The sequence below is a fragment of the Amphiprion ocellaris genome, chromosome 9, assembly GCF_022539595.1.
Source record: "Amphiprion ocellaris isolate individual 3 ecotype Okinawa chromosome 9, ASM2253959v1, whole genome shotgun sequence".
NCBI classification, from domain to species: Eukaryota; Metazoa; Chordata; class Actinopteri; family Pomacentridae; genus Amphiprion; species Amphiprion ocellaris.
In genome coordinates this window covers 24,949,148-24,968,261 of record NC_072774.1, presented here as the reverse complement: position 1 = coordinate 24,968,261, position 19,114 = coordinate 24,949,148, and the positions used below count along the sequence as shown (strand labels likewise).

Here is a 19,114-nt window from a genome sequence, read left to right as displayed (position 1 = left end):
GACTTCCTTTCAATATCATATATTATTCATAAATGCAGCAGTGGTTTTTCTAGCTAAATTTGTTGCGTATCCTCAGTTTTAAGTTGCAAAGGTAAAACTCTTAAGGGATGAGTCAGTTTTAAAGTTTAGTCTCTCTCAATTCCCCATATTTGCTTTACTGTACACAGATTCCTGCCCTCTGACACTGGATTATTGCATAAATGTCTCCCTCTAGAGGTTACTTAGAGAATATGCAATCCTCCTAGGGTCACCTCAGAGCACTGAGCATCACATCAGCATTATTGTACAGAACAAGCTGTCTAAACTTGCTCTATGCTGTAATGCTGGTGGCAGGAATCTATCCTGTCACTGCACTTTAAATAAAATGTCTAATATATGATGTGGCTCTTTCTGCAATGGTGTTTTTAAATTAGCAAAGTAGTTTTTTTTTGACATTGACAGAAGGATTTAGACTGGAAGTACATTGAAAGACACCCAGCACTCTTGTGTTTTATCCCCTGTAGGTCTGACTGACTTTTTGCCAGGCTTTAATTGCATGGCTTCCTGGATGTTGCCACCCCTTTAGTCTAAAATCAAAGATCTATAAACATTCATGTTGCCCAGAGGATAAATTATAATGATGCAAGGAATCTCCTGACTTTTCTTCCAGATCCATGATTATTAATATTTTGTTTTAAATGATTTGTCTTGATGAAACACATAATAATGCCATTGTTGTAACTCGGAAGCCCCTAAAAAAAGTTGTCCCCTAGAAATGTCCTGATTTATGACCAAATTAATGACTTCCTCATCAACTTGCTGCCAATTGGAACAATATTCTAAACTTTTCACCTGCTAGTGTGTTGTTCCTCTTAGAGCTGTTGATATGGCTGTAGAGTCAGCTTAAACGGCCCTTTGCTGCTCTCATTCTGGGTATGCGACTGGAAACTGAGTGCTTTTGGCGTTTTCTCATCCAGACGACGTCGGTTAGTGATTAAAGTGAGCACTTTCTAATGAAATGTTTTCTTTTAATCAACAGCTCTTCTCTCTCGCTGATCTTATTAAACATGACATCATTTATTACTGAATGAGACTTTGTCAGGAGTCCCCACTGTGTGGCTCAGCAGGTAAAATGGCTGTCTGCATTTTGGAGGGGCTCAGCTCTAATTGTCTGAAATCACTGGTTATGGTCGTAATTCAATAGATACAGAATTTGTCCTCATTTCTCTTTTGTGTGTGTTTTTTTTCTTCTTCCTGCAGGAGTAAGCAGACAGTTCTCAGCCGAAACAAGACAAGGTGAGGGAAAACTCTGCTCCCACTCAAAACGTCTTTTGTGCCTTTTACATCCAGATGTAGCAGCTTGAACAAAGCAAAAGAGAACTGGTTAGAATGGAAAAATACACTTCAGGGTAAGAGTGTTATTAGCTTTTAGTGTTGTGTGCTTCTCTTTTAGGGCAGGCTGGGTTAAAGGTCACACCCTTTAATCACTTTAAACATGTTTTTTTTGTCTTTCCTCTCCCTCTCTGCTGTTGCCCCTCCTGCTCTCCTCTCTGGGTCTCAGCTGTTGCATTTATGAAAACAAGACACTCGATTATGTTCGACTCGTCGTTGTCCAAGCTCCATTGGAAACCTCATAATTCCTGCACGGCTTACATCGACCCAACATTTTCTGATATGAGGCCTGAGGCTTGATGGATGGTTGCTCTTCAGAGGTGTGTGTGTGGCGGTGGCGGTGGAGTTGGGGATTAGTGGCCAATTGATCACTGCAATTGGCTGGCAAACAACAAGCTGTCATTGTGGACATGAGGGCCATAAATCTGTCCGTGGGGAGCCGGCTGATTGTGTTATTTGGTGGCCGGGACCTGTTTTGGCGGAGTCTGAAATGGGAGAGGTCTGGGTGTCAGGACTGATTGTGTTTAGGCCGTTGGACATTACAGGTAATGAGATTTGTGCTGTGACTGGGTGGGCGGGTCACCGGGTCTGTTTAGGGGTGGAGCATGAAGGGGGGAAAAGAAAAAGGGCAACCGGTTTCATGGAGAGCAGCAAGGACAGAGTTTACACTCAAAACACGCTAGAATTAACATCCATTTATAGTTATATGCCACTAATGTATGTCATTAATTTTGCGCCTCCTCTCTTGTCTAGTTTTGGCTTTTTCCTCTCTGTTCTTCTTCTGTCTGTGAGTATCTCTGGCTCCAGAGCTGCTTTCTTTCTGATTTGCGACTCCAACAATCTGCTCAGTGTTTGTTATATTATTCGCTTTTTCTAACTGCCCTTTTTCTGGTTGAGGCAGAAGGTTTCCCATCTGAAGTCTGGTTCTGTTGGAGTTTTCTTCCTCTTCACCGTCCATAGAGCTTCATAAAGGAGGAATGTTTAGTTGTAAAAGTCCTGACCTCACTTTGTAAAGTGCCCTGACATGACTTGTGATTTGCTGCTATATAAATGGACTTATTTATAGATTTTGGGAATATTTGAACCAAACTGAGGTAACTGCTGGACTTTTATTTTTGTCTTATCAATCAATTTCGAGCAAACCAAGCCCACACGGTTCTGAATCTGACGTTCTACTGTTCAAAATAAAACCTGAGGCTGGTTTTATTTTAACTCTGTTGCTTATTTAGTTGAAAATATGAAACACAAATGTTTTCAGAGGCTTTGAATGGCTGATTTTCCTGTCTTTTGTGCCTCATTTATGGAGGAAGATATATCCATCACAAGCAACATTTTTACTCCTTTGATAATTTATTTTTTGCGTTAAAAGCTGACAACTTTGCTGTTGTTCATATGAGTCACTCGAGCATAAAAGCAAGAAGTTCTGTCGACAAATTTAACCACAACCATCCCCCAGTTTAAAGGAAATGAAAGGAGAAATAAGCTCATACGTAACTAAAAAGAAAATTAGGAATCTTTTTTCTTTTTTAATTGCTTTGAATCATACAAGTAAGTGTTTTTAATTATCCATAAAACAAGAAGAAATACAAACATATAAGAAGATATCTTGGAATGAAGCATCTTGAATGTGTCTTATCTGCATGTACATTTGGAAATCTTGAGTTTTTACTCCACAGAGGAAGAGTCTTACAGGAAAAAAAAATCTTAAATCAGGTGAGAAAACACAGCAGTGATGGGTGAGAGAGGGGGAGGACCAGACGAAGCCTGGGTGAGGAAGGAGGGAGGAGTGTGACGGCGATGGGGGAGTGTTGGTGATTGTTTCCCATATTTCAGGAGTGGTTCCACAGACAGACCTCCATAGGAGACCACCAGCTGCTCTGGTCTCTGTGCCCGTTATTCCTGTCAAGGAGGGAAGGAGGGTTTTCTGCAACTCCAAAGATCCAGTTTATCTCATTTTTTTTCTTCTTTATCCTCATCGCCTGTCTTACTGTGACTCCATCTCTGTCCTTTTTACTTCACCTTTTTGCTCAACATCTTTGGTAAATTAGCGACGAAGGTTTTCAGAAATATGTTCAGCATCAGCTTAGAGCAAACTGAAGAACATCAGCTCTGGAATTAAATCATCCAAACTGACACCTGGAGGAGCTTTTATCTGCTGTTTCTTAAAGGTGAGTGTTTAATTTTCTGGAAGAATGTTTCATCTTTTGCCACATTTTTTCTTCATTGAATCTATGGTGTTATATTTGACAGAATATTTACGGAGTAAATAACTGAATTTGTCAATTTTGAACTATTAAATGTCAAGCGTTTAAATGAAATGACATGATTCCATTTTGTAAAACGTCATGAACAAGCAAAATTAAGAAAAATAAATGAAACGACACCTCTGGGCTTTATATTGATACTTTTTTCTAAGAAAATTTATATTGGAGAAACCAGTCTAAACTATGATCAGAATTAAATCTGGTGTCCATCACATTGCGGAGTGCGTAGGCGGTGGGCCAAATCTGTAGGCAAAATGGCGATCAACAAGTGTGAAATGAGCAGATAAAATCAGCAGGCTAAATGAGCAGGCAGTGATGACCTTGTAGACATGCTCCTCATCCCATGTTGTTCCCTCATTCTGGATCCTATCATTTTTTTATTGCTTCTCCATTCTAATTTGGCTCATTCTGCATTTACTCTAACAAATCTGAAGCTTGAAATTAGTTTTTGGATCAGACTCCTTAAATATCTGTCAACAAGCTGCTGAATATGTTGAAAAGTTTTAATTTTTCTACATTTTTTTCACAGCTTTAGTGTTTTAAAGGTATTCATTTTCAGTAATTATTGCTTTATTTTTGTCCCAGTATTGCCCCTCGTCCCTCTTGGCGAGTTTGTAATTTCTAATTTCTTGTTAAAGGAACAATAAAGTTCCCCTTTTGAGTTTTCTATCATATTTTGTAATCAAGATTCCGTAGCTTTGCCTAACTTTTTCCTCTTCGACAGCTACCGGCTCTGCCCACCCCTTCATGCTGACAGAGAAGGTCCCTGTCGGCGTGATGTCTTCAGTTGTAGCCCCAGAAAAACCCACCTCCAACACCATGGGTCCCAAAGAGGTGGGTGCAGATCTGAGGCACATGGACTGGATTAATGCAGTGCAGCTTTAGAAAACGTTATTGAATCGCTGCATGGTGCAAGCTTTTTAACCGTCTCGGTTTATGCAGAATAAAACAAAAATGAAAATTTTTTTCCCCTTTGCAAGTACTGTATTAAGAACATAATAAAGAGGGTTTTTTTTGCTGATGTATGAAGGGAAAGTGATTTAAAAATTTTAAAAATAGCTTTGAAAACACACCAGAAGAAAGAATGTGTTTGAGCTTTTTTGCTGTGCAACCTGTTTAAACATCCATCTTACTCTACTTTGTCATGTGATGGATGATGAACCTACTGACCCTTCAGGTGGAGCTGATCCTGGTAAAAGAGCAGAATGGAGTTCAATTCACCTCCACCACCTTAGCGGCTCCAAATCAGAACCAGGCTAACCCCAGCGGGGAGGAGGAGAGGGAGACCTGGGGGAAGAAAATCGACTTCCTCCTGTCTGTGATCGGATTTGCCGTGGACCTGGCTAACGTCTGGAGATTCCCTTACCTCTGCTACAAGAATGGAGGAGGTGAGGAGGAGGAGAGTGGGATAAATTCTGTGATTGTGTTTAAAGGAAGAATAAGGGAGAATAAATTGAAATAAATTTTAAAAAAAAGGAGCAACGAAGAGGAAGCAAATTTATTCACAGACTACCTTAGTAAGCTGTATGTTTTCCTGTGCATGTACCACAGTATTTACACATGCATGCAGCTGTGTATGTGTGTTTGCCTGTGTGATTCAGATCTCTGTGTATGATGGCTGCGTTTGTGTGTTTTTTCTAACCCTTTGCAGAGATCAAAATGGGGGGAAAAACCACCACAGCTGCTCCGAATAGATTAGCTCTAACAATCTGTCACTAATTACGGCTGTTTAACATGGAGCTCTCATTATGTTTAAGAGCTGTAAATGATACTGTGGCTGCCGTTGTGGATCTGAGGACACTTTACTGAATGTCCCAAAATCTGACTTGTGTATAAGGACATGTTGTAAAATTTAATCTGAGGCAATTGGTTCAAACTTTTGTTTTTTTTTCCTGTATAGAACATGTAATCTGATCTTTTTCTTCAACATTTTCTTTCTATTAAAAACGTAACAATCTGTCCACTAACCCACATTATTTTTCATTCCGTGTACCACATATTACCACAAATATCTGTAATATATCGTATATAGAAATCTAGTATCTTCCTCAACTCCCCATAGGCTGTCATGCCTGATGTTAAAAAAGGAACTGGCCAGTTTCATAGTTTATTCTCAGTGGACTCCTGATTGTGGTTAAATCATATAATGATTTGCACTGGAGTTAGAGATCAATAAAAGATTATTTTTTATTAGGGTGAAGCATGAATAGATTATTTTTGCACTAAATTACATATTTCTATTCGTTTGCGGAACTGTTCTTGAAATTGCACATCAAACCAATATCTGAAGAGTACATTACCTTAGACATATTTGTTTGATATGCAATTTATATGCATGTGTGTGTTTGTGTGTGTGTGCAGGTGCGTTCCTGGTACCATACCTGTTCTTCATGGTGATAGCAGGGATGCCTCTGTTCTACATGGAGCTGGCTCTGGGCCAGTACAACAGAGAGGGAGCAGCAGGTGTCTGGAAGATATGTCCCATATTTAAAGGTAGGAAATATATATTCAGATGTCCAGAGAGACTCTTGACACTTCCCTGTTCTCATGCATTCATGTATACAATTGTCATAGTAAAAGTTGCATGTTTCTTTCCTGTATGTCCGTCTGCCTACATGTCTGTCTGTCTGATAATATACCCCCTTCAGTGCCTACATGTCTTTCTGTCTGCCCACTGCCTGCCTGTCCACATGGCAGTCTCTTTTGTCTGTGTGTTGAGCAGCGACAGCCTATTGTTTATCCTCTGCCAGAACATCAGGTTCTGTTGGCACTCAGATGGAAAGCAAATGAAAATTGGGCTTTTAGACTCTTGTCCTGAGCGTCCAAATCCTTCTGTCAGGGTGCTTTTCAACACATCGTTAAGCAAAGCGCAGATCAGGAGGATGCCATCCAAAGGAGAAACAAACATTAAGACCAATTCACGTTTCTGAGCAAAGTCGTAGGTTGAAGATTTAATGATACACTTTGCTTGGTTTGACTTTTTATGCTTTTTTAAAATAAACTTTACAAGCTCTGGTATGTGTGTTTCCATCCGTCTCTGCACTGCATAGCCTGGTCTAAGTTAGTTCCATATAAATCCACTTAACTGTGAATTAGAAGTTGCATCAGACATCAGATGCCACCGATGCTGGCAGACCATCTGTTGCTTCCCAGTACGACGCCATAGCGCTGTCTGGTGTGAAATGATGTCCTTGTTGGTCTGAAGGTGGACCACAGTGCACACGTGTTGCTCCATGTGTTTCTGGATGTGCCTCCCCTGTGCCGTCTGTCAGAAACCACACTGAGTATGTTGACGCTCTAATCACACACTTCACTCTCTCTCTGTCTCCCAGCAGGGGGATAACAGTAATTATTCAAATACACATACACATGCCTGTATTGACAGTAATTATTCTGATCAACAAGCTGGTTTCCTCTCAGGATCAATGCATCTGAAGAAAAGGACTGAGACGGGGAGAGATAGCAATGGCCACATGTGGTGCTAATAAGAGGCATTGCTTGCTGGACAAATATCACATCCACATTACAAAGAAATCGATAAGGCACGGTTGTGGTCATGCTTCTCGGCAAAGGTTAACAATTAAATTCCTTCTTAGAAGAGTGTACAGCGTTTCAGATTTATGGAAAGGGTAGATGTGCTGATAATTGAGGCATGAAGAGGTGATGTTTGAAAGTTGTGTTTTTCTTCCTGGTGTGTCCTTCAGTGATGAGATCTGTTTGAGACTTAGTAGAACATGGCAAAAACTTCTGATTACAACTGTTCTAATAGATGAAAATATTTCTATTATTTATAATATTTATGCTATGCATGTCAAATGTGGATATGATTTAGTTTACTGTATTGTTCATGATAAAAACAGCAGGCTAAATGATGTATGTTCCAAGAAAGTGTGAAAAAATTACTCTTTGGTCACAATTCAAGAGAAATCAAAGTTTTGGTCCCTTTTTCAGGATGATAAATTATTTTCAAGTCAGTTAATATTTGCTTAAATGTGAAATTTAGTACAATTTCTTATGCTGTTTTGATGGCACTTTTTGGTAAATCTCTCTACTTTGACATTTTCAGATCATGTGTACCTTCAACAGTACAGCAATATGTACCCAATGAGAAGCAAAAGTTCTACATTCAACACTAATAAATGGGCCAGAAGACAAATCTGATTGGTCAATTGCTCAATAAATGTTAAATTTGTATTTTTGGACTTTTATTAATGATTTATAATACATAATACTTTCTAGTGCTTTTTGAAACAGTCAAAGACACTTTACAAAGTAGGCAAGAATACAAAAAATATATGTAAAAAAATGGAGAAAGGAGATATAGGAAAATGTTTTGTTGACTGTGTTAAAGGGTTTTTCTTGATGGATTTCTTGTATATGGAGAATGAGGAGGATTCTCTGATGCTTTCCTCAGTTTTTGTGAAATTTTGAATAATTCTTCCTGGAAGTAACAGTCTTCAACAGATTACATACCTATCAAATAAATGTAGTGGAGTGAAATGTGATATTTCCCCCATAACATATAGTGAAGTATAAGCATAAAGTATCAGAAGATGTAGATCTACTTAGTCATTTCTTTATAAGTGGACAGACATTGTGGATGTGGAAGTCAGCCAAAAAAATATAAAATAATTGCACTTTTAGGGATGATATATCAAAATTCTATTCACCTATCAGTATCTCAGGTGCTCATCTTTAATTCATATGCTATATTATCTATATAGTGTCTATAATGAGAATAATTTGTGTTCTCCTGATAGGTGTCGGCTTCACAGTGATCCTCATCTCCCTGTATGTTGGTTTCTACTATAACGTCATCATCTCCTGGGCTCTGTTCTACCTGTTCTCCTCATTCACCAGCGAGCTGCCCTGGGTTCACTGTAACAACACTTGGAACAGTCCCAACTGCTCCGACTGGGCTGACAACAGCTTGGCCAGCGACATTTATAAAACCACGCCTGCTCATGAGTATTTTGAGTAAGTTGACCTGATTTTCCGGCTTTGATTTAACAGCAATTTGAGTTTAAAGTTTTATGTGTAGCAAGGAGATAGATACTGCAGGAAGTGCACAAGAAATAAGTTTGGTGTAATGCAATACTTTGAATAATTGCAAAAAGAAAAATGATCAGATCTCAACGTCAGGTTTTTTTTTTTCTTTACAATGGAACCAGACTGTGGCTCCGTTTACAGTAGCTGATGTTTCCTCCTTCTCTATGAAACCGACCAGGTGTCTCCTATTTCAACAAGTGATGGGTTGTTCTGTTTTGACAGCTGAGGTATTTCATCCATGCTAGCGGAAATAGCAGTGTGCTATTTAGACCGAACCACCTGCAGACAATTTGACAGTATCATCTGAACATCAGCTGATCTCATTTAGTCTCATCCGCTCGGTTCCCTCTGAAATTATCCGAGTCAAGGCATCAACAGTGTTCAGATGACACCATATAAGAGGCAACATAAAAGTACACTTTGAAATCCCCTAGCTTTCATAGCTAATGTACTTTTTCTGTCTTGACTTATTGTAATTTATTGTAAAGCAAAATTTTGCAGCATTTGCAACATATGTACAGACACTTGGTGTTGCATCTATCTGAGGTGTTAAAAGTCCATTCACCACAACTTGCAAAAAACTGGCATCGATTGTTTAGTCAATTTTATGAAGGATTTCATAATCCAGATCAAAAAGTGCCGCTTTTTGATTTACTAGAATTTCAGCACAAGAACCCTGAATGCGCCAGTCACTATTATTATTCTTACTAGATGTAGAATCAGTACTTTCTGGGTCACACCCATAATTTTGCATAATATTAAGTCATGACACAATTCAAACAGGTGAGCTGTACATAAATTTACTCCCTGTATGGTTGTCATGAATCTGGAAATTAGTTCTAGAGACCAAAACCTTTTTTGGCATCAGGCTGTAAACATGTTTATTTCTGCTATAAAATTGGACATTTTAACATGGGGTCTAAGGGGATTGACACAATTTTGGAAGCAGCCTCAAGTGGCCATTAGAGGAACTGCAGTTTTTATCACTTCCACATTGGCTCCGCTTTTTAGCCCCAGAGGTTGCACTTAAGTTACACCAATATTTTCAAAACTTTCTGTTGTTCTTGTAGGTCTAGAACTGAAGACGGACCAGTAATTTTCCCTCTTATTTAAGCATGACATAGTGACAAAACAATTGGTTCCTCATGGCTTGCAGGGAAATATGTGAACTCTCTCTGACTTAAGGCAACATGTGGTCAAAAAAATCAGCCCTGAACTCTGGTGCATACTGTGCTTTATACAGTTGATACTACCTCATGTCCTGCAGATGGGCATTTGAGAAATTCTGTTTTCATAGCTGCCATAACAGTTTTAGTCACAAATTGCCTCTAAGTGTAATTAAATGTGATCACAGTCCCATTTGGAGGTGATTAATGGATGTCTTGTTTTACATTCTCTCTCATGCATCTTTATTATTTTTTTCTTTTTTTTAAACAGCCGTACAGCCTGAATCTGCAATTTAAAAAAAAAAAAAAAAAATTTAATTAATTAAAAAGTGTCCTTTGATTTAAGGGCAGTTGCTGTTGCTCTGTCACCTGCCTTACAACAACTCAGAAGTTGACTACAATATTAAGTACAGTGCATAAAATGAATTGGTGTCGTTATGGGCGAGCAGCTTTTTAGGTCTCTGAGATTTGTTCTCACACTATTCCTGAATTGCAGCTTTTACTTCAGGACTTCAGGGCGATGTTTGTAACCTGAATATTCTGTTTCTTTAGACGAGCAGTGCTGCACATTCAGGACAGTAACGGAATTGATGACCTGGGTCGTCCACGCTGGCAGCTAACTTCTTGTCTCGCTGTGGTGATTGTTCTGCTCTACTTCAGTCTCTGGAAGGGGGTCAAGACCTCTGGCAAGGTAGCACGTGACACAATAATCATCTTGTTTAATGTTAAAACCCAGAAATCTACTGTAACCCCTGCCAAATATTCTTTAAGTGAATCATAAATCACTTTATTCTTTTACAATCTCTGTTGTCACACTAACTTGCTTGCATGCATTTGTGTAAATGTCTGTGTTCCCTTTTTTTTCATTTGCATTGATGTGTTCGTATTCTGTGCGTGATTGTGCACCCTTGTGTGATTCTCTCAGGTTGTGTGGATCACAGCCACCATGCCCTATGTGGTCTTGACTGTGCTGCTGCTCCGCGGAGTCACTCTGCCCGGAGCCATCGATGGCATTAAGGCCTACCTCTCTGTGGACTTCCTGAAACTCTGTGACGCCAAGGTGAGTGAAAACAAGAAGAGCGGGAAGGATACAAGTGAGGTGAGAGAGGTGGGGGGTCCAGGAGAAGAAGAAGAAGAAGATGTGATACAGGAGGCAAAACATTGGTTGAAAGGAAAGGAATGCTCTGACATTTTGAATTTTAGTTAGATTTTCTTGATCAAATATTAATGCATCACATGTAGAGAAACCTGGATAAAGTCAAGAAGCTCTGCAAAGATTTGCTTTGAAGCATAGTCGACTGTGGTAAATCAATGTTTACTGTGCTAGAGGGTGAACTTTACAGCATGTTATGAATTTATAATCATCATATCTTCATCTATTGCACTGTGAGATAGCTTTTGCATTCACTCACATTATAACTGTCGTCTTCATTAGAAACTTTTGTTAACTGCAGTCATGGAGTCATGCAGTCATGGTTAGAGATGGACCTCCTACCCCACCCGCCACTCAATGCCCCCTTCCTCTCAAACAGAGACTCACTGATGGACAATAATCATTTTAATGTGTAATAACCAATTCAAACTGAACATTTTACTTGAATCAGACATTTTAAAGCAGACGTTGCACCTCATTGCACTATCAGACTTTATTTTTTTTACATTTTTAAAATATGTCTTTCTATTTACTTGTATGTATATATATATATATATATATATATATATATATATATATATATATATATATATATATATATATATATATATATATATATATATATATATATATATAATACCAAATAATGAAACACCATGCGGCTTTCAGTGTTAATTTAGAAAGACATGTATTCACAGCATTGAAAAAAAATGTGAAAAATTGTTTGTGTAACCATTTATGACACTTTCCTCATCTGTGAAATGTCTTATTTACCTTGATAGGTCAGCACTGAGGAGTTGCAGACCAAAGCATCCAGTTATGGAGAACGATAGAGAAAGCAAGGAGGGCAGAGATTGAGAGATGCATGGGAGCAATTGGAGAATTAGATTAGATAGATGCATGTAGCAGTAATTTGCAAAATTACCCCCCGTATTCACAAGCGTCTTTCATCTACTGCTGTTGAATGAGTTTCCTGCAATTATCTCTAATAATGGCTTTTTTCCTCTCCTGTGCCTTTTGTTTGCCGCTTCACACAAGTGTGCTTGTTCTGTCGCTCCCCAGGTCTGGATCGAGGCAGCAACGCAGATCTGTTTCTCGCTGGGAGTGGGGTTTGGTGTGCTAATCGCCTTTTCCAGCTACAACAAATTCGGCAACAACTGCTACAGGTAAAGACCCTCGGGGGGAGGCGGGTGGGGTTATCGCAGAGACTAACAGCGGATGGGAAGTTGCCTCTACAAGCACACTTGCAGCACGAGCAAGTGAATTACAATAACCTTTGAAGCTCCTTGAAACCCTCTTTGTCTTTGACGCCACGCTGTGCAGCAGACAGCCAGAATGCCAATCAACAGCGTCGCACTCTTTGAAAATCATCAGGATCCCTCAGCAGGCTTTTATCTCCTCTTTTGCCTTTTTCAATGTTTCTGGTGTTGGACACATGGCACCATCCACCTCAAGGATTCCTCCCTGAGCTCTTTATTTATAACAGAAGTAGAATTTCTTTCCCAACAGAACATTGAGTGACAACTCACCAGTCTGTCACATAAACATGAAATATTGACAGCGTGACTGAATAATGCAAAAAATCAATGCAGGTTTTCTAAACTATTTTGCTTCCCAGACTCATGGCAGCAGGTGAGTCAATAGGAAAACGGCCTTGACCTGTTCCTGACATACTCTAATTGATCTGGTCGTTTATGTGGATATTGGCTGTGTAATTTCTTGATATTTGCTGTTCAAACTTTTCTTTATTGATACAGAGATGCCATCATCACCAGCTCCATCAACTCTTTGACCAGTTTCTTCTCCGGTTTCGTGGTTTTCTCCTTCCTTGGCTACATGTCCTACAAGCACAAAGTGGATCTAGATAAAGTAGCCATAGATGGTATGTTCTTAAATGGAGATCATTGTGTTAACGTGTAAGTTAATGTGTTAACTGTGTGTTCCATTAAAGCAACAATTTACTTCAGCACAATTAATGTGCAATCCAGTGTACTTTTGATTAACTTTACAAATGCACTGTGTAGCTTACTGTCACAGCTTCTCCTCTCATGTCAGTAACCTGCTGTGTGAAATACGACTGTGGAAAGTGTCAATTTTGTCTAATCCACCAACATATTTTTACTTGTATTATTTTGCATTTTAACAACCTGTCTTGGATGCGCTAAACACTTGCATGCATGTTTGTGTCCTTTAGGTGCTGGGTTGGTGTTTGTCATTTACCCAGAAGCCATTGCAACATTGCCTGGGTCATCAGTGTGGGCGGTTATCTTCTTCATCATGCTGTTGACTTTGGGCATTGACAGTGCAGTGAGTGTGCGGCCAATATTTACAACACTTATTTAAGCCAGATAAACATTTTCGTCTTACCTGGAACATGTGCAGAGACAAATTTGTTGTGATTTCACACCGTATTTGTGGATATTTTAGTTTATATAGTGCAATGCTGAAATCAAATGGCAGAATTCCTTTTAGACCTTCATTCAATGCAAAATTGTGACAATATTTGGTCACTGAGAAGCAATAATGCAAACAAAGTGGGACATCTGCAGTAACTAAGCAGCTCCGACACTCTTTGTGTTCTCTTCTAACTCCTGTGTTTTCTCTTGCAGATGGGTGGGATGGAGTCAGTGATCACTGGGTTAATTGACGAATTCAAATTCCTCCACAAGCACAGAGAGCTGTTCACCCTCTTTATTGTTGTCGCCACCTTTCTCATATCACTCTTCTGTGTCACAAATGTAAGTTTCGTTACACGTTGATCTTGTTTGTGTGCTGGCTGATGTTCATCACTGTGCTCTGTGGTTAAGATGTACTGATTTCACACATAGAAATGTCTTTTTCACCACCTCTGGTCCTAATAATGAAAGGACTGCAAGTATCTGAAAATGCAATCAACCAAATGACACATTTTTTTTCTGTCTAATCTAACTTTAACATGTGCGCTGGTGCTTAAATTCATCATTTTTGTCTCTTCCTTTCTTCTCTAGGGAGGCATGTATGTGTTTACTTTGCTTGACCACTTTGCAGCAGGAACATCGATTCTCTTTGGAGTACTTATTGAAGCCATCGGCATCGCGTGGTTCTACGGTGAGAATGATGGAGTGAAGGAAAAACAGATGATTCATTTTTTTCATGGCCAGCAAACCTGATGCTTTATTAGGGGCTTGATGAGGAATCTGTTTGTGAAGGTGTTCTGTGCCTCGATGCAGCATAGTTCTATTAAATGTAAGAAGCTGCAGCTAGATGGTCTCTTCCTGCTAATGGTTTGGCCTCTTTGTGCATCTATTGTTAAGATGTGAGGATATACTGCAGCTGTGGTGCTCATATGATGGATAAATAGACCATATTCCGCCAGTGTTGCATCTGTGTTCACTGAGCAGCGGTGAGGCAACACATAAAGAAAATTGCAGCTGGCGAACAGGCAATTCCCATTTGTCATGGGCAGGAGTCAATAACTGGATTGTAGATTGTTGTCGGAGGGGGAGGCCTTCAATTTTTCTTTTGATGACCAGATGTTCACGACACTCCATTTGACATAGCTTCACCACCAACACCAGGTTAAATTGTTTCAGCACACCATGTTGCTATAAATTATTAATTCACTGTAAATGAGATCAGAGAGTTTTCAGAATTAAATGACATCTGTCTATGGTGATTTTTACTATACATTTTTAGCCCATATAAGCACAACATGGAAAAAACATTTTAGTTGTGTATTCATAAGTCACTTGTGTATGTTTTGCTTATTTGGGCCTTCCTAATGTGCTGTTTAATGACATCTTATGGTTCTGTGAGAAATTACACAACAAGCTGAATGTGAATTTCTTTATGGTGGATTTTTGCATGTATTTCCTCTTACGGCACATCTAGCTATAAACCAGAAATCTGACTTTTCAGAGTGTGAAAACCTAAACCCCATTCTGAAGCACCAGCAGGCACAAAATATTATAAAAAACAATCTAAAGGTCAGGGAGAATGATTGACCTGAACTTCCGTATTGAGTTTCTTGTCTGCTGAACCTGCCTGTGGAGGTGCATGAAGGACTAAATACTAGCCAGGCCCCAGGCAGTGGGGTCAGTATATTGCCCAACTTTGGAGGGTCCTGACCTTGGCGATCCAGATAAATCAAGCCTAAGGCTTCACTGGGCCTTTTGTGGGCGTTTTTTCCCCATCCTCATAACTGCTGACAGAAACCTCTGAACCCTGGCCACAGTGGTCTTTCGTTCTGCTGTCCACTGCATCAGTACATTTAGCCGTGCTGAGTACCTGCTCGTCAGTCTGGATAAATTCTCCTTCAGTGAGACATGCCTTCAGGGCAGAAAGCCACAAAAAAAGTCCAGCCAGGGGTATGAGAGGGGGAGATCGTGATAAGGTAGCAATGGCTATTACAGCTGGCTCTGCAGAATGACATCAGTTACTGCAAATGGTTAAACTGTAAACTGTATTTTTACTATTTCCACTGATACAGCTGGTATCATGGATGCATGCAATGGGGGCTTGATTTAAACATATTATACAGAACATGTACAAAGACACCCCAAGAGAAGCTGATTGCACCCCAAACCTGCTCTGTAATGTGATATGCACCGCTGATTTTGCTTTTAACCCCTTTTTTTAATCTTGTAAAAGAAGTACTTTCTGTGTGTTTTAGGTGTGGACCGTTTCAGTGATGACATTGAGGAGATGATCGGCCAGCGACCAGGCAGGTACTGGAGGCTGTGCTGGAAGTTTGTCAGCCCCTGCCTCCTCCTGGTGAGTCGAACTAAGTCTTAACTTAATCATAACCAGGTAAAAGTGGTGCATCTTACTAACTCTAACCACAGCCAGGGAAAGGTAACAGAAGGATCCCTGAAACTGAAAAGAGATTGATGATATTTTGCACTGTAACATTGATACCAAGAAGTATAAATGAAAAATAAGTTGGAATAATACCAGCTCATTGTACTGCTGAACTTAATGTAATCTAACAGTGCAAATGTAATTATTAAACCATCTTACATCTACCAAACCACCGACCCAATGCTAGCTGCTAATTCTGGCTGCAGTACCACTTCAACACAACACAACTTTAACTCTGTAACAACAGATGATAAATGATGAGGGACTTCTTACTCAAACAGACTGCAGATTGACCTGTAGATTTCAATCTGGCCCAGTCCTGCAACAAATCTGGAATTTAGTCTATGATAGTACCTCTAGCCAGGATGCATGAAGGAAAATACTCTTCAACAAAGTCCTCTGAATCTATCATTTTGAGAATGAAGGAAACTGGAGGTAAGAAGCTCCACTGGTCTACAACTGCTGGTCCATGTGTCAGATTCTCAGGTTTTACAATCAAATATTTTCATAAATACAACCATCTTTCCTTGGTTGGCTAAGAAATGTAATGGCTGTTTACTATGTAGGTCATTTTAATAGCTTTTCAACAGCAATTTTCTGCTATATAATTCTCCTATTTCTTCAGTAATCACTGAATTAATTTGCTTTCAAGAAGATACAGTTAGTTTGACGTGACGTTTTTGTGTTTGTAAAACTTTCCTCCATAGTGTATGGTTGTGGTGAGCTTTGCCACGTTCAACCCTCCAAACTATGGCCCCTACATGTTCCCTCCGTGGGCCAACATGGTGGGCTGGTGTCTGGCCATGTCTTCCATGGCCATGGTGCCTCTGTATGCTATCTACAAACTCTGCACGCTTCCTGGAAAGTTCTGCGATGTAAGTTCTGGCCAAAATGGGGTGAAAATGAGTTGTATAAATGTTCATTTTTAGTTTCAGGAACTTTAATCTCTCTTTTTTTTTTCTTGAACAGAGGCTGGCTTATGCCATCACCCCAGAGACAGAGCATCATTTGGTCGACAACGGGGAGGTTCGGCAGTTCACTGTAAGTCTTTAGTTTATTATAATCACATAACATTATCATCACATCTCTGCAGGTTTTTATGAATATGCTTCATACTATGTTTTATTTCATTATATTACATTTTCCCCCCACAGCTGCAACACTGGTTGGTGGTCTGATAGCTATAGAAAGAGACAGACAGATAGAAAGAGAGAATGACCGTATTAACACTGGGTGAATGAGTGAAGCACAGAAAAGGTCTGAAGAAGAGCCATTTGAATAGATCCCAGTTGGTGGTGAGAGAAGTTTAAAAGTGCCAAGAAAAAAAAAAAAAACTCCATAGAAATTGTAGTGTTCTTTACTTTGAACGGTGGATGTGTGAAGCTGTGCATTGGTCCTCTTTATCATTTGTTTCATTGATATCGATGGATGGGATTCAGTCAAATAATTCACGTGATGTCCAGCCTGCTGTTACCTTAAATACTTCCCAGAATGCACTTCACCTTAGTTTTCATTTGCTAGACGTTAGTGTGGAACGCTAAAACTGTGTTAATGGAAACAGAATGATGTTGAGGTGCTACACACAACAATAGCATTTTATTTCCATTTCTTTTCATCTTTTTGTCTTTCATTTTTAAATTTGCCAGCAAATATAAAGTTATAGGTGGCCTTAATTTTATTATTTTCACATCTGGATGAAAACTCACAACAAAGACAAAATGAAGTGAATACTGAATCCCAGTCCATACCATGTTAATATAGTTATTCATTTACTGTTTTTAAAGACTGTTATTAATACAAGCACTGTTAGAAATTCCTAAAAATTACACCTAAATTGTTTACATCAAAATAATTTACTGGATTTATTTTCTTTAGTAGCAAACACCACATCATCTGATTCAGCTAAAATATACGTAACCATTATAGAAAGTTATAAGTCGTTAATTAAAAATACCCATGTTTCTGCTTTTAGTTTGATTAAATGGACCAGAGAAAACGGCTGGGCAGTGTTCGCAAGTGCTGATTTAAGTAACACTGTCACCTGTTGTGTTTTATATGATGGTAATAATGATAATGATAATGATAATGGGTGGCTGTGTTCCCAAAATATGATAAAACTTACAACAGCTGCCCTGGAGTCATATCAGTTTAAAAAGTGAACAAACATTTCATTCAAAACCTTCAAATTACTGTCACTGACAGAAAACACCTTCAGCCTCACTGCTGATCAACCAAAGAATACAATGAGCTCAGAAATTCAAATATCACTTCCTCAAACAGGAATATTTTGCCGAGGGATGTTCTTTTTTTTAATCAGTAGACCGCTTGATTGTTAACTTACGGACCGGATCAGTCTCGGTGTCAGTGCACCAAATTTTTCACCCTCAGTGTTCCAGGTTTGGAAGCTACGACTGTCGTATTTCCTCCAGAAAGCATAAAGCTTTAATTTTACCGTTTACACAATCTTGTTCAGTATTTCAAGACTGTTTAAAAAGCTGCTTTTTATTGAACTGCAAATGAATCATGTGTAATGTAATAAATGAAGTCATTTCAGTTATATATCTGTGTAAGTAAATGTAATGTAGAAAGCCTTGTATTGTATTGTACTGTAGGATATTGAATAACAAGACCAACAGGTATATATAGCGATATACATATAAATATATATATATTAGCCGTAAGGATCTTGATGAGCATTACATGGAAAATCAGTAGAAATTTTTTTTTTCTACTTTCACACAAACTTTCTCTGTTTAATCAGAAGCCACAAAACCCTTCCAGTTGGGTCAGCAATGACTTACTTTCTCCCCTAATGGTACATGTAACACACCGGAGGATTAATTATGTCCCAAACTGTATGCCTGTGCTGCTGTATTGTGCCTTGTGGTGTTTCTGACTGTATGATTTTGTTTTGTACTGTCAAACAAAGTATAATTAATAAAAGTCACATTTAAAATGTACTTTTGTGTTTTCTCTTTCTTAAAAAAACAGCTATTCTTTTGTGCAGCAGAGATTATTGATCCATTATAATGTAAAGTATTCCAGCATAAGCAACTGATCATTACCCTCCAGACATGCCTGTTTGCAAGTGATATCTTCTGTCTAAATATTGAGACCTCAGATAGAAACACATGATGCAGAGAAGAGCACCGATAACTGAGCTTGCTGAAGATTGGCCGGCGTGATCCGGAATCAGCAACGTTCATTACACCATCTCAGAAACAATTCACAAACACTGAACACCTAAAATACAAACATACATATATGTGTGT

The 19,114-nt window shown here is 39.0% G+C and overlaps 1 protein-coding gene across 2 annotated transcripts; it reads left to right on the top strand.

Annotated features, from left to right (window-relative positions):
* The first annotated feature begins 12 nt into the window (after positions 1–12).
* slc6a3 (solute carrier family 6 member 3) lies at positions 13–18,802 on the top strand. Of its 2 annotated transcripts, XM_023266742.3 has the most exons (17): positions 13–3,539; positions 4,221–4,241; positions 4,360–4,469; positions 4,813–5,023; positions 5,997–6,128; positions 8,396–8,612; positions 10,403–10,541; positions 10,776–10,910; positions 12,066–12,169; positions 12,761–12,885; positions 13,198–13,310; positions 13,613–13,741; positions 13,991–14,090; positions 15,655–15,755; positions 16,550–16,717; positions 16,812–16,883; positions 16,997–18,802. In XM_023266742.3, exons 3-17 carry the CDS (start codon positions 4,383–4,385, stop codon positions 17,018–17,020), a joined length of 1,857 nt encoding a protein of 618 aa, XP_023122510.2. In that variant the 5' UTR covers positions 13–3,539; positions 4,221–4,241; positions 4,360–4,382; the 3' UTR covers positions 17,021–18,802. The 2 variants fall into 2 exon arrangements, with proteins under 2 accessions (XP_023122510.2, XP_054869750.1); XM_055013775.1 differs by lacking the exon at positions 4,221–4,241.
* Positions 18,803–19,114: the final 312 nt, after the last annotated feature.

Coding starts and splice junctions, on each gene's coding strand:
- slc6a3 (XM_055013775.1), top strand. CDS start 4,383: ATGCTGACAGAGAAGGTCCCTGTCGGCGTGATGTCTTCAGTTGTAGCC. Junction 4,470..4,812: donor ACACCATGGGTCCCAAAGAG/GTGGGTGCAGAT, acceptor CTGACCCTTCAG/GTGGAGCTGATCCTGGTAAA. Junction 10,542..10,775: donor GGGTCAAGACCTCTGGCAAG/GTAGCACGTGAC, acceptor TGATTCTCTCAG/GTTGTGTGGATCACAGCCAC.